This window comes from Hippoglossus stenolepis, chromosome 17, assembly GCF_022539355.2.
Source record: "Hippoglossus stenolepis isolate QCI-W04-F060 chromosome 17, HSTE1.2, whole genome shotgun sequence".
NCBI lineage: Eukaryota > Metazoa > Chordata > Actinopteri > Pleuronectiformes > Pleuronectidae > Hippoglossus > Hippoglossus stenolepis.
Genome location: NC_061499.1, coordinates 4,775,570 through 4,790,378, shown reverse-complemented (window position 1 = coordinate 4,790,378; position 14,809 = coordinate 4,775,570). Strand labels below are relative to the sequence as shown.

Sequence of the window (14,809 nt, the reverse complement as noted above, 5' to 3'; positions counted from 1 at the left end):
CTGTAAAACCAAACCATTGTGCACAAGTGGGGGTTTTTATACAATGAAAGAACATTTTATAACTCCTCTGTTTGCAGAATTCTGCTCCTTCCCCTCCGGTCGAACGCAGAGGGAGGATCCAGACAAATGTTTGGAGTGCAACTGCAGGGTTTTTTGGTTTTGCTGTTGCTTTTGTGGTCCTGTGTCGGAGGGGCAATTAACTACATGCCTCTGTGGGTTTATGGGAGGCTCCCTGCACCCCCGCATGTCTCGCTCAGGTGCAGACGAGTGTGGGCACGTCTCACTCGAAGGATCTGGCTCAGAAAGCTCTTTGTTTAGGACCACAGGCTCATTGAATCAGTCGCCTGTTGATCTTGGCCAATTAGAAATTCCCTACTTATTCACAGTTTGGCTGAAATGATGCTGCATCGGAGCGACGAGCCAATCACGTCAACTCGAGCTTATGCCTGTTGCTTGGCAATGCATCAGTGGATTCACTGGCAGAATTTGTTCTGCTGCAGTTTCAAGTCGTTCAAAGACGCGTGGTGTATTTTTGGAATCCTGGAGAGTCTGAACACGAGGGTACATCGAAAAGAACACGGAAGGACATTTGAGGATTCTAATAATCTGTGTGTCCATCATAATTTATCCTCGGTGACACTGCAGCTTTATGGAGCCTGAAGGGAGTTTAACTAAAGATGAAGTCTGTTTATTATTTCATCTGTGCATGAAAACCATCATCAGTGCAACAAAGAGTCTGTTCACTGATGAAGACACGCTGCGATAAATTAGATCATTAATTTTGATTTCGAGGTTAAAGCCTTAAAAAATACAAACCCCATGCCCCGAACACATGATCTGGAGCAGGAGAGTTTACAAGAACAAACAAACACCGGTTTCCAGTGAGAAATACAGGGATGGATCGAAGGAGACAGCTGTAAAATGGAAACAGTCTTTAAGTCTGGTGTGTCTTGGGAAAGAGAGACGGAGGCTGTTGATGCAGATGAACACGATAGCAGAGTTTTATTGAACGCTCCCGGCCCTTCCCCTCTCTACCACTGGATTGCATTTCCAGTCCCTGCTTTTCCAAATCCCATTACTGCCTTAACACATCATTTATAACTGAGAGTCCATGCAGGCTGAACGACAGAGCCAGTCCCTGCATGGTTAACACACACACACACACACACACACACACACAGAGACACACACAGACACACACCACCAGCAGTTCAGCTCCATCCTTTAGCCCTAATGGAGCTTCTCTTTTCTTTAGTGTGTGTTGCAGAGCGACCAGTGGATTGATTGGCAGAAGATACATTTTTAAGAGGAATGAAAATCCAGATGTCTCAACAGTCTGTTTAATGTTAGGCAGAAATCTTTAGGAGTAAAGCGTTGTATTTATCACAGTATATATTCTGCAGGTCTCTATAACATCAGCTGCAGCCCTCAGTGTCTTCACCAGGCTAAGTGGGTCATGCATATTTTATCTCTCTGCCAACACTCACATACATTTGGCCTCTATGCATGTTTTAAAGAAGAGCGTCATAACGAGCGTTAATGAAATGATCCTTCTTCTTCTCGAACACGTCTTTATGTCCTTCAGAGTCAAGGAAAAAGATGATGATGATCTCATCTATAATTAATCTGAATTGTTTATGTTAATGGTCAAAAAAGGACAGAAAAAACTTGGTGGTCAGACTATTTATAAAAGGCCTCTTTTAAAAAATGAATGATACTCCCACTCAGCTCCTTCTCTATCTTCTAGTGTGAGAGACGACGTCATATTCAACATTAGTTTGGGGAAATAATCACTGTAAATGTGTTATAACAGATATCCAGCATATACATTAATTGTCAAGTATTCACAGAGTAAGAAACTGTATTTTGATGGAATTATTATAATTAAAAAAGTGTTTAATACCGTCATGGTGTCATAAATGGATTTCTGGGAAGGGGGGTTGTTCCTCTTATCTCTTATCTCCCTCCTTCTCATTCACGTTTTATCAGATCAGACTTTATCAGACTGGACAGTCAATGTCCTCGTGGACCTGCTCTGTCTCCTGCAGGGGCAGCAAGGTCGCATCAAATGTTAATCAGCGTGTCATCACCAATTCACAAGGGCAGATCATGTCCTCTCTCTTTTTATATATGAGAAATGTGGTTAAATCATAGAGTGTTTCATATATTTTTTGTGCAAACCCCAATTAAAACATGCTATTATTACTACATAATAAATACTTTATAAAGTAAATAAAGATCTCATATAAGTACATTATTTATCCTTGAAGTGCAGTGGTATAGTATGCAGATACTCAAGTTCATGTACATCTGATTTGTACTTGCCTACTTGAGTAAATATACTTAGTTACTTTCCACCACATAGATGTTTTATGCATGAAGTAGATGAGTATTATTACTGCAATAAACTGTGTATAAAACTGCAGTAATGACCCATACAGTGTGATGAATACTCTGTTGTGACAGATTCACTTCTGCAGCTGCTGGAAATCATCTGATGGATCAAACCATTCACGGGGTTCAGGAGTGAAGAGGAAACAGGACACAGCTGTTCTGTTACTGTCAGTAAAACTAATGAGAGACTGTAGATGAATGATTTGATTCGTGTTTGACGTGTTGAATTCGTCTTTAATCGATTATCCGACCCGGTGTTTTCTGGGTAAGTGAGTTTCTTCCCTTCCACCCAGTTGGTACAGTCCGGTTGTCCGAGCTCAGCAGCGTCAAGTACAAAGAGACTACAACCGGAAATCAAGCAAGCTCGCCTTCAGAATAAAATGCAGTTGTTAAAAGACTAAAAGAATGTGGGCAATCTGGAACACTTTAAATTAAACGTGATTAAACATGATTCATAATTAATAATGAACAAAGTCAATGGGAATAGTAACTCGTTGTTTGGGGATTTAGTTTTGTTTTTGTACGGGTTCTGGTTCTGGTGGGATGAATTAAAAAATAAAAAACAGAGATAAGGTCAAATATGTTATGTCGTACAAGTGTATGTATATTTAATATACTAAGTAAATACAGGAATATATAAAGATTTGTCGAGCACAAATGAGTGAATGAATTCAGTTTAAGATACAAGTGACGTTAAAAGTAATTATGTATAAGTGAATTGTTAAAATAAAATTAAGTGTATACAGATTATTGCGCTCTCTCAGTATACACCTTGTTTTTATTTTACAGCACCTGTCAATAGATAGCAATAGAAATGAGAACTACAGTGGCAAGTAAGTAGAAATGAAATGTAAAGAAGAGGTTATGTGGGATATTGCACATGATACAGTAATTTAAATATTTCACATTATATTGAAATATATTGACCCATATGGACCCACAATTTCTTTCCCCCCCACTACTTTATTTTATTTCTAAAGCCTCTGGCCGGAAGTGTGAGTCCCCACTCTCTGCAGCTTGACCTCGCTGACAGAAATCTGAACCTTTTTTATTCTCACACTGTAGATTTTCCACTGGAGACCTGTGGACCCGCCGCACTGAACCTCCTCTCTGTCTCTATCACTATTTAATAATCAGACACCGCTTTTCTTTATTGATCCTCTCTCACATTCCTCCTCTCCGCCTCCTCTCGGGATCCTGGTGTTTTACTCCTCTTTTTATTCCCACAAATTTCCTCCTGGTCACTTCTTCTTCTTCTTCTTCTTTTTTCTTTTATTTTTCGGCTGGATTTACCCAGGGCGTGTTTGGGGCAGATCTGTACCGGGGAGTTTCATCTCTCTCCCACTCTGAGGAATGTGACAGCGACCTGAATGGACACGATGGATTATAAGGAGCTGGGCACTAAACTGGAGGAGAAGCTGACACTGACAGACAAATGTGAGTATTGATCATTAGAAATAAAAGGATGATCTGAGGGGTTTTTTTACATCCCGAGCAGCTGCTGTGATGTCAGTTTCCTCCCCTGAGCAAATGGGGTGAGAACAGGATGTGTGTGGGTCCAGGCTGAGATTCCTCCACAGCAGCAGCAGCGGCAGCAGCAGCGGACTGTGGCCGCCTGTGTGCGTCTCTAACAGGCGCCTCCTGTCCGCAGCACAGCCTGGAACCGCTGCTGCACCGGAGCTGTGGTCTCCATTACCCAACACGTCAGTGGGGGGGTGGAAATGGCCCACATATGCACAACCAGGGCAGAGCTGGTGGTGCAGCTGACTCTTACTCCTACTGCAACACATCCCAGGAGAGTGGTCTCCTCCTGGTAGCTTGCTCGAGAGCACTAAGGCAGCTGCATGCAGATGTTTCCAGCTGGTGCCCCCTCACACATCCCAGCCTCTCTGCAGCTGATCCAGTGATAAACGTCACATTGTTATTTACAGTCTGGTTCTTGCTCCTGAGTGAAGGTTGTAGGATTTAAACTCTTCTCTATGAGCAGATAATGAGGTGGATCAATGAGCACTGTGCTTCCCCAACGCATAAGCAATATATTGATATATTTCAAACCTTTGTTATGTTGCTATTGATCAAAATCAGATAGCGATGATTATAATATTCAGTTTTATTTCCCAGCCGTACTGCAGAGAACATTTCATTTCAGTGAAATCCTCATAATGGGGCAGCTGATGTCCTCTTGTTCTGCTCATATGACAACATCAGTTTTCAAAGAGGTGCCTGAGATATGATGGCGCACTGATTTGTTGTTTGCCTGGAAAAGACTGTGAAACACAATTCAGTGTGTCTTGTCCTGATTTCTCTCCAGTATCATAAATATTCTAAATGTCAGTGGAGTGTCTGATGATCTGGATTATAAAAGTGGTTCCAGTTGTTTTTCTCTGGATTCTGGATTGAATGGAATTGCAGTTTCTTGTAAGAGCTCACTCGGGCTCATTCATTTGCAATGACATCCTTTAAATTAGCCTCATGCGCTACCCCTCCATCATACATACATATACAGTACATCCCATGTTGACCTGTGTGCAAATGGTAGAAGGTGACTTTCTGATCAGCCCTCCCCCACCGCTTCTACTCGACATGTGCAGCAGTGGATGGAAGGAGAAACGTCTGCAGCAGTTTTTCATTTCTGCCACGCTGCCATGACGCTCGCTCGCTCGATCGCTGCATGTGGGGGTGTCTGTACCAACACTGGTGGTTGCAAGAGGAAGAATAGCAGCCAAAGCCCAGTGGATGCTGGGAGTTAGAGGCCATATGCATTGACAATAAAGGGAATAAAAATGGTTCCTGTTCTAGTTTCCTCTCGGTTACAGTCACGATGAAGGAGAACACTGGAGTTTACTGTTGAGTTCACGATTGCTCGTAACTAGAACGTGACCTCGGGGCTCGTTTTACCTGACAAACAGTGAGAAAGGCAAAGATTTTCAGTTTACAAGCATGTGAAGATAAGATGATTTATATCGGGGTCATAAAGTGGTTTGCATTGGTAGAATTGTGAGGTTCTGGGCATTTAAATATATATGTTGTCATATTTGATGAAGGATTATTGTGGTTGTTAGAGCAACGGGATGTCTCGTGGGTGTTTGTCAGATGTGAAGCTCCGAACCCAATATAATCTGGAGACTTTTCTGCTCACTCCTCTTTATTGAAAATCTCAACAAGGTCGTATTGTTCCGGAGCAGACAAACCAACCCCCCCCCCCCTCCTCCGTCAATTAGCAACCTCAGCTGAAAGACAAGGCATGTTTTGGTTCGTCGGCCCGGAGAGAGGGGAGAGAGAGCTCCGGCAGCAGGGTCGATCAACATGTGACAGGAATGCTCGACGCCGAACAAGGCAGGGGCGTTAGATCAACAGAAACATTCCTTCTCTCTGACTCCTCAGTCTCATTCTCTGCAAAGAAAGGCAAAGAAAATAAAGGAAGTGAAGGGAACAAGAGCTGTGACGATGGATTATAATCCCATGTAACATTCATTTATGGAGGTCTATCCCCCCTGACCTCATCCGTCCTCTCGTCCCCCACATCCCCTGAAACCAGTCAATCAGCGACATTACGCCATTTAATCAGAGGCCGGTTCTGTGCCTGCTGGTGTTTCCGACTCTGAGCAACTCGCAGTATTTGAGGAAAACACAGCTAGTGGCTTCCTTTCTTTCTTCCCTGGCGACTGCTGGAGTCAAACCAAGCCTCCCCATGACATGACATGTTCAAAGACTCTGTGTTAGCGGCTCACAATAGGAGTGGCAGCGGCTTCCTTCCCTGGGACAATCCGCCGTTTGTGCTTCTATACGTTCCTTCTTTTTCCTGATATCTCCGGTGGAGCCACCCAACTTTTTTCCCGGCCCTTGTTTCTCTAAAGAATTCGGAGTTGAAGGCTCCTCTGTGGAAGTAATCATGAGACGTGGACTCTCTGTGGCCTCCCGACTTTCCCCAGTCATGCTGACGTTATGTTCTTGGCACACCCTCCGCATCGCAGCCGGCCTGGAAACGCAGATTTGGGCCAAGAAACCTTCCTCATTAGTCATCCTCATCTATTTAACTCAGAAAAGAAAAGTAAGCTCGGTGTGAGGTTCACAGCCTTTAAGCTGAGTTACTCACACGTCTTTTATTAGTTATTAATCTGCTGATTCTTTTTCTCTATTATCCAGTTAAATGTTTAATTGTGTTTAAGCACAGAACAAATAGCTTGTAATGCTGTTATATTCAATTTACAATTATATAAAAGCAGTAAATACTCACTGGAACGAGATTTTTTTGAAGACAGTTGTTGATTAATTAGCTTTCTCTGTTCAACCAAGTGATTAATGAACTAATCGTTGTGTCGGAATCACCACAGAGTTTTTACTCCGGTGTAGCAAGAGGGAAAACTCAGAATCCCAGAAGACAAAGCTCCTCTCATCTCCCACAGTCAGTCGCAGCTCAAGTTCTCGCAGCTCTGCCAACTGTGTCTCATCCATGGCCTGAGGGTGGGGGACTCCAGTGCTTGTACTGGTGGAAACTGAGGGCCGGGCGGGGCCGGGGCCGACTAGAATGACTCTGAGAATCGAGGTTTAGACTCGTTATTGTGGATTGTTGAAGAAGACGAAGAAGAAGAAGAAGAAGAAGGAGGAGACGGAGCAGACCACAGCGCTCTCCCCTCCTCGTCAGCGGCCCCTGTGACCAGATGCCATAAATCAGCCATGACGACGAAGGCTTGCACAGGAAAGCAGAGGAAATGCTCCAATCTGCCGCTGCGTACGAAGGAGGAGGAGAAGGCCGCTGCTTCCTGAGAAGCTTATACACAGATTAGTCATGTTTCCCCTTTGTATCCGGCATTCAAAAAAAGGAGAAGTCATTGATATTGATAATCCCGTTCGCGGCGTAATCCTGTTAGCGAACGGTGTGAGGCACAGTTTGGTCCTAACGGGAAGTGTTGCAACACATTTTACCAACACCTACACATCTGTGAGCATTTACAGCTAATGCAGGGGGAGTCATGGGAGGAACTGGAAGCAGACGTACGCTCATTTCTTCAGATGTTGATGAAGCAGTATGAGCAAGCGCTTGTTTCTCGTCATTTCTGGCAGAAAAGGCTTCGCGTGAACATCACAGTTTTAAGTGGCTTTGGATAAAAGCATCTACCGAACTAGAAGGACAACTTTATCACCTTATTCTCTGATCTCTGCATTATTTCCTGAGAAATTCACAAAAAAAGTGAAAACAAAATTGAATGGCTTCTTTCCTGACTAATACCGTATCCCTCCACCAAGTTTCATAGTAATCCGTTTAGTAGTTTCTGTGTAATCTTGGTCACAAACAAACAAACAAACGCAGATGTAAACAAGACCTTGGTCGGACATCAAGTTCAAACCCAGAACCTCCTTCCTGTGACGCTGTTGACCACTTCACCGTCTTTAATATACAACCTGAAAAATTCCCCTTTGATGTCGTAGACAGAGCTGAGAGTATTGATCGTGTCCTCGGGGCCTTTCACCCAGAGGCCCCTGTCTTCTCTTCCCTTATTCTGCTGCTCACCCAGTTCGGATTGACTTTTAATTGAAGTTTAATTCATCAATATTAATGCAGCTGGATTCATGTTTATTGATAAACCGTAGTTCTTTGCTTTGTTGCTGCAGATGAGGCCTCGTGAGCTCAGTTTTCTTCATTTGAAGGAGAAGATGCATAAACATGTCTGATATTATTCTAGAAAAGAATTCACGGAAATAGCAGGACTTGTTATTTAAGCTTCACAGACGTTCAGCGTTTGGTTCTCTCCTCCTGTGGCCTTGCAACATGTCCTGGATGTTTTTGTTGGAGTGTCTCTTCAACCTCGGGGGGGAATCGCAGACGCAGCCGCCCTCTCGCACATAAACACATGTCACTCGCTACACGACTGCTCTGTCACAGGACCCACAGGCTCTAATATCAGAGCAGAGATGATGTCGGATGTTTGCTCTTAACCGACAACACAACTGCATCCTAATTCCGTCTCGGAGGCAGGACGACAACACAGACGGACACATCGGCCATCTTGACTGAAAACAGATCTGACCCATTGTTCCCGAACACACACACAGAGAGAGAGAGAGAGACTGTTGGTTGTGTAAGGATCCGTCGTCATGTGCTGAGCCACATGTTTCTTTCCTCGCAAATATGTTTGAGCTGCAGATGAGCAGCAGTAAAAAACGCGGCGTCCTCTGCTGCGCCAGTCGATTGACGACCTCTGCAGTCTCCTCACAGGGACGCCACACTGCTTCATGCGTGACCCGAGCCGCGGCGTCCCAGCTCGCAGCTCGTCCGGCTCTCACGGTCCCCCCCCCGAAATGGTCCTTGAAAGCCTCGTCTCCGGGATGGAAGATGAAAACCAGGGGGCAGCACAAATGCCACTCAGGTTTACCTCGAGCTGAATTCGACATGAAGGCTTTCAGTCCAGGTTACACAGCTCCTGGTTATTTTCAAGCTAAAACCGACACAGTGCACGTTGCTTTCGTGAGTGAAGGTACAAATCCTCTTCTTCATATTATTCATGAAATGAAAGAAAGGATTAATTCAACCGAGGTTTTATTTGTACCTCACGAAAAGGACAAAGATGTTGACATAAGATCTAAAATCAACGTTCATAAATATATATCACATTATAGATATTTTTTCAACCTGCATTTTCATCACTAAAAGATTTATATTGCTGAATTATAATAATTCAAGAGAAGCATAACTTGTTCCGTTTACAATAATAAATGAAAGTTTTTCGATCACATCAGCTCTAATTTTAATATCTGTCTGCTCTGAATATCAGTGTCGTGGACATAAAGACGTGTATTTATCTGCTCTAACCAGGTTTCACTGTGTCATGTGTCGAGCTGCTGTGAAACCAGACCCCGGCTCAGATTAAACTTAGTCCATCATCACAGCTCAGCCGGCTGCCGGGTCAACATGAGTCAGCCAGATACAGTTATGCCCTATTTAATGAGCCCGACAGTGAGCTGGTGCAGCTGTGCTCTGTGTGCGCGTGTGTTGATTCCATCCATTAACTTTCCATCACGAAAAAGACGATCAAAACTTTGGTTTCGCTAAAAAATCTGGAGCAACTTTAAAACTTTTACAGCTATATTTGACACCAAAAGACGATTGACTCCTTCCCCATTGAGAGTAGAGGAGTTTGCCTTTCACTGAGCTAGTGATGCATTTAACAACAAATACACAAACGTTCATGGCTGTTTGCGCGTCTATGCCCGGAAGTTCAACACAAGTCATAACTTTGCATTGGACTAGACTGCCAAAATAAAGAAGAAGAAAGAAATTGATTATTTTATCATGTTTCTACCACTGCCAGTCGGAGCAGATAGAAACCCATGGACTGCAAAGTCATTTTGACGCAGGAGTAAATGCCGATTGTTTCCATTTCCATTGCAGACAAAAGCCAGATGGGACTGGTGGTTTTTGACGAGTGGAAAAGGGGCAGGAGTTCGTTCTGTCTGCTCGGCCACATCTCAAGAGCTCATCTCGGAAAACAGGAATGAAAAGGATTGAAAGTAAAGAAGATGTAATTAGGGGAGTGTTTGCTTTGGAAGGACATAAAGATAATTTCCTTGCGGACGTTGATGCAGTTAGTGTCTGAGAGGCTGTCGGTCGGCAGTGAGACAGATAAACAGATAAACAGGACTCAGATCAGCTGCGGTAACTCTCTGGCTCCACAGATCTGTGTTTGCTTCCTGTTTCTCTCTTTTGTTTCACTTTTATGTAACTGACATTTTGTTTCTGTGACTTCCTCTCTATTAATATCTCTCTTTCAAACCTTTCTTTTTTCTCAGTTTACCGAGTATTGATGACACCTGAGTTTAGACTCGCTTTATGCTCACTTATTTACATCATGTGTGTCGCTGTGTTGTTGGAGATGTGAGGATGACGTCCCGGCTGAGGAAGTAACTCCCTGAGTTCGGCCTCAGTCACAACAAACTACGCCTCAGCTATTTTCTCTCTGTCTCTCTCGGCGGCTTGAAAACACTTCTCTCTTTCCTTTCTGGCTGCACAACCTCTGACCTTATTTTTAGTATCAACCTCGAGCGCCAGAGTAGCGAAGAGAAGGAAAACGTGAATAATAGATTTGTCTTTCTATGATTCATGCTTGGCTCTGTTTTATCTCTTTGTGACTGGGTAACCCACTTCTTCTGTGGTTAAAAGCTTCGGAGAGCCCGGAGGTCTGCAGAGGAGTAAGATCCGGTCGCTCTTGCACTCACCATCCTGACTCAATCTGCTTTAGCTCTTATACAAAACCTGCTATGTCTCTGTAGAAACAGTCTGAGCTCCTGTTGCATGAGGCTGAATGGAGTGAATTCACAGTGTTTCAAACAGCACTGAGATCTTCTCCGGTGAATCTGCCTCGTTCGTCTTTTCAAACGTCCCGTGTGAGGCTGGAAAATGTGACGGGGGCCTCGGAGTGACGTCACTCAGCCGACGGTCAGTTCACTTCTGGCTTTTCACTGCAAGATTAAAGAGAAAAACACCGACTCTGTCATGAAGCTTTGAAAGAAAGGTTTTCTCTCTTCTTTAATCACAGACCAGGCTGGTTTCTCCCTCTGACAGTGATTAGTAGCTCTGCCTGTTGCTGCTGCTTCAACCTGGAGCTCATCGTAAACACAGCTGTCGCTCGGCTCTCAAGCTTCGTGCAGCATTTGTCACCGAGGCCTGAAGTTTTCCTTCTGGCCTCGGTGACCGTTTGTGTTGTTGACATATTTTGCTGCGTCACGCTATGATGCTGTGATATCGTCTTAATCCTTATTAATGGGAAAACTATCATATTTACATTGCACACACACACCCAGCTCTCCCTGCACCCAAACTAGAGGCGTGTGTTTTGGCTTTTGTTGCAACAAACTCTCAGGAATGTTCTTCCTCTCCTTTTTCCTGCGGCACAAATGCCTCAGAGCATTTCCGTTTTTTTTCCTTCTATCCACACTTGAAGCGGTGGAGGAGGCGTCCAATCGAGGGGACATGTGCTCCTGACACAGTTTTTGGTGGTAATATTGCAAATCTCCCGCAGAAAGTGGGTCAATTCGATCCTGTTTGCTTTGACCACACACACACAGTGCTGTGATCTTTTCCTCTTTGTGGACGTGCACATGACGCAGACACACACACAAAAGACACACATGTGCTGCAGGAACATGTGTGAGGGAAGTGTGGATGCCAGAGATTCCTGAGGTTGGCCTGACCCAGATCCAACATGTCTCATCCTCTCACACACACACACACACGTTTTCCCACTCTCATGCACATTTCTTCAAACAATAGTGTGACCTGCTTCACATGAGGCACTGCACCCCACCCCCCCCCTCCTTCCAAAAAGACTAATTAAAGAGATTGTCAGCTATTATATTTTTGCTGAACCCACAATTATCCAATTGTAACTTCTTAATACTACAGAACGGGGTTAAAGGTTATATCCTAAATGAACAGATCCCACATGTAAACAGGCGATGATAGTTTGACGCTGTGGTAATATTGGACTTATCAACTTTGTTATCTACCAAATATTACAATATATAATGAACTTGTGCTGCGCTCAAGTCATATGATCTGAATGGTTTTGGAAATGATGTCAGTGTCTGCAGCTCGTACGTGTTCACGTCATGAGGCACTTGTACATGTGATGGTTGAAAGTGTTGACAATACAGTTGAATTTGTGTTAAACCACCTTCAGCGATGGTCTGCAGCAGCCTCCCAGTCACATGGCCAGTTCCAACATGACCTCAGACCAGTCATGCAGCTTCGGAACGGTTCTTTTGAAACTTTCTTTTGGGCGTTTTGAGGGAAAAACAGAAACTTGAGTAAGGGAGAGAAATAAATCAGTCACCCCCAACGTCCCTGAAAGGTGGAGCTCTGTCCTCATCACACACGTGGGGCGTGGATCTACCTAAACCTGGGATTGATTAGTTTGTAGACGGGCGTGAATCTGACGTCAGTGTGTGAAAATAAAGTAGTCCATCCCTTCGAATGGTGAAATGGATTATCCCGTTCATTTTGTTAATTCTGTTTTACAACCAGGAAACTGAACGTCCTTATTGTTCAAACATTAAATCCCCGGAGGCGACGCCTTCAAGCATCACTCACTGAAGCACAATAACAATCACAAGCCTCCCCACTCTCCCTCAGCCTGGAAAGGGAACTGAGCTTTTGTTTCTCTTGTACAACGAACATTCAGACCATCACTGGGATTGAAATTGAACGTGACCTTCAGTTTGGCAGGTCACCACCTCCATCACACACAGACAGAATGAACCTGCCGTCAGCCTGGTGTCCCACATGCTGCGGTTTGTGGTGACTGCGTCGTCCCCGAGGTGGCTCGACAGGAACCAGCCCCTTTTATGGCCGACATTCTCAGTACGGCGCTTATCGCTATTTATAAACCTGTCACAGTGGCACAGAAACCTGAGATGGCTGCGGCGGGTTCGAGGAGCCGAGGGAGCGACGGGCGAAACATCGGGCCGCAGTTCTGTTTCTGTGTCGCGTGAATGGCTGATCAGGTGCGATGCACTCGAACATGTATCTTTGAAAGCCGGTGTGAATATTTCAGTCGCTGCAGGAGCTTCTATTCTCATGAATGCTAAAGCTGCATATTTGCATATTTCAATGAAGGCCTTATATTTCACCTTTGGTTTTCAGGAGCAGTTGCAGACATCGGTAATGTCCGTGATATTCACATGAGGTATAATCTTACCATGGACTCAGTGAGCTGCCACAACCTGAGCTCCATGTATTTAAACCTGTATTCGGTTACCACCAAATTCGCTATTAGCATTATCACTGGATTAGTTGGACAGTGAAGAAAATGTCAAACATGTGACGACCCGTCTGGACTGAACTCTCACTTCCTGTTTCATTTAGTTTTTCACTCACCAGCTGTGTCTCTGTGTACATCATCTATTATTGATCGTACAGATGATGTTCGTTAACTACAGGTCTGTGTTTTATTGCTGATTAATTCAATTTGTAACACAGGGAAAGATGTAACTTCTTCTTTCTGATTTTTACTCCGTGAGTTAACACAACCTCTGTCATCACTTGTCTCCTAAAGAGCTGTTAGGGATTTAACCACATAACCTCCACACCCCCGTGCTGTACTTATGGTAATAACTAGTTCGAGTGAACCCTGCAACCTAAACATTGTTCGTGCAGGGATCTTATCTTCTGTCTTGGTTTCTGGAGCCAAACCCAGTTGACATTGGGGGAGAGGCGGAAAGACAGAAGCTGGAGAAACCCCTACACAGAAAGACCCTGGGATTTGAACCAGGAACCTTCTTTCTGTGAGGCGACAGTACTTTTATTTTATTTCTAATATTTGCAAACCGTTTTCTACATCTCAGAAAGGTCGTTGTTTTGTTGTGCTGTTGTCTGCAGCAGTTCAGGGACAATCAAGCATCTTAAAAATCTTGATTCTCAACTTTTCCAGACAGTGTTATCTTGCACCTCTTTTTCTTTAAACTTTTGACTTCAAACAACAATCCTGTGTTTTTACCTTTTCAAAGTTGAGGAATTAAAGTGATCGCTCCTTCTATTGGCATCTTATCCGTTCTCTCGAAGCCATATAAGGCCGGTAAACTGCAGCCGGACTCGGTGAACGAGGAATCTCCTCCAGTGCAATCCTCTTTTTACCAAATCCTTTTTTTTATCAACATCAGGTAGAAGCAGCTCTGTCCTGTCTCGACATGATCCTGCACCTTTGTTGTTGAAGTTGCTCTTTAATCCAAACACACACACACGAGGTCCTAATTCACGTCCTATTATTCCTCCATCAGTATTCTGTGGTTGCAGCCTGTGCATTCGGCCTCTGTGCTGAAGTACAGTGGGAGCAGTTGGAGAAGAGCCCAGTGTTAATCTGTGATTTAGTGGTTTCGGTGAGAGTCTGGACGGGACTGAGGAGAACATCACGCTCCATCTGTCCTCTGGCCCCTCACCTCCTTATCTCTGAGCTACCGGCTCCTCACTTCTACAGCTCCGTCCCTCCTGTTCCTGACTTTATCTCTCCTCGTTTTTGTCTCCTCCTCCTCCTCCTCCTCCTGTGATTACACAGACAAGCCTGTCGCACCATCTTTCCCCCCCCTCTCATTGTCCGCCGGCTCCCCTCTCTCTCTCTGTAAATCTCTCCTCTCGCTCTGTACGTGTCCTTGTGGAGGAGCACAGATTGTCCCCCTCTCTTCCTTCCTGCTCCTTCAGCCTCCCCGTCCTCCCCCATGCGTCACTGCAGTTTGTCACCGACTTCTTCAGTGTGACAGTCACACACAGAGAGAGAGAGAGAGCGACTCGGACGAGCAGCAGCTGAGCTGGAGAATTCAGTGACGGTGTCAGCAGGGCGGCCGAGTGTGAGGACAAAGTCCAAGCGGGGATTAAAACAGGAAGTGTTCTGTGGCGTTCTGCAAACTCTTTGTCATCCTTTGTAAA

General features: G+C 44.5%; 1 protein-coding gene across 11 annotated transcripts in view; it reads left to right on the top strand.

Moving 5' to 3' along the window:
* The first annotated feature begins 3,442 nt into the window (after positions 1–3,442).
* The window catches only part of LOC118124417 (MAP7 domain-containing protein 1), a 29,505-nt gene continuing 18,138 nt past the window's right edge, over positions 3,443–14,809 (top strand). For 7 of the 11 annotated variants that reach the window (XM_035182161.2, XM_035182154.2, XM_035182162.2 and 4 more), the window contains exon 1: positions 3,444–3,831. In XM_035182161.2, the coding sequence (XP_035038052.2) occupies positions 3,765–3,831 (67 nt within the window). In that variant the 5' untranslated portion in view covers positions 3,444–3,764. Of the gene's footprint in view, positions 3,832–12,774; positions 12,895–14,809 lie in introns of those variants that run through there. The other 4 variants (XM_035182153.2, XM_035182155.2, XM_035182152.2 and 1 more) reach the window with 2 other exon arrangements.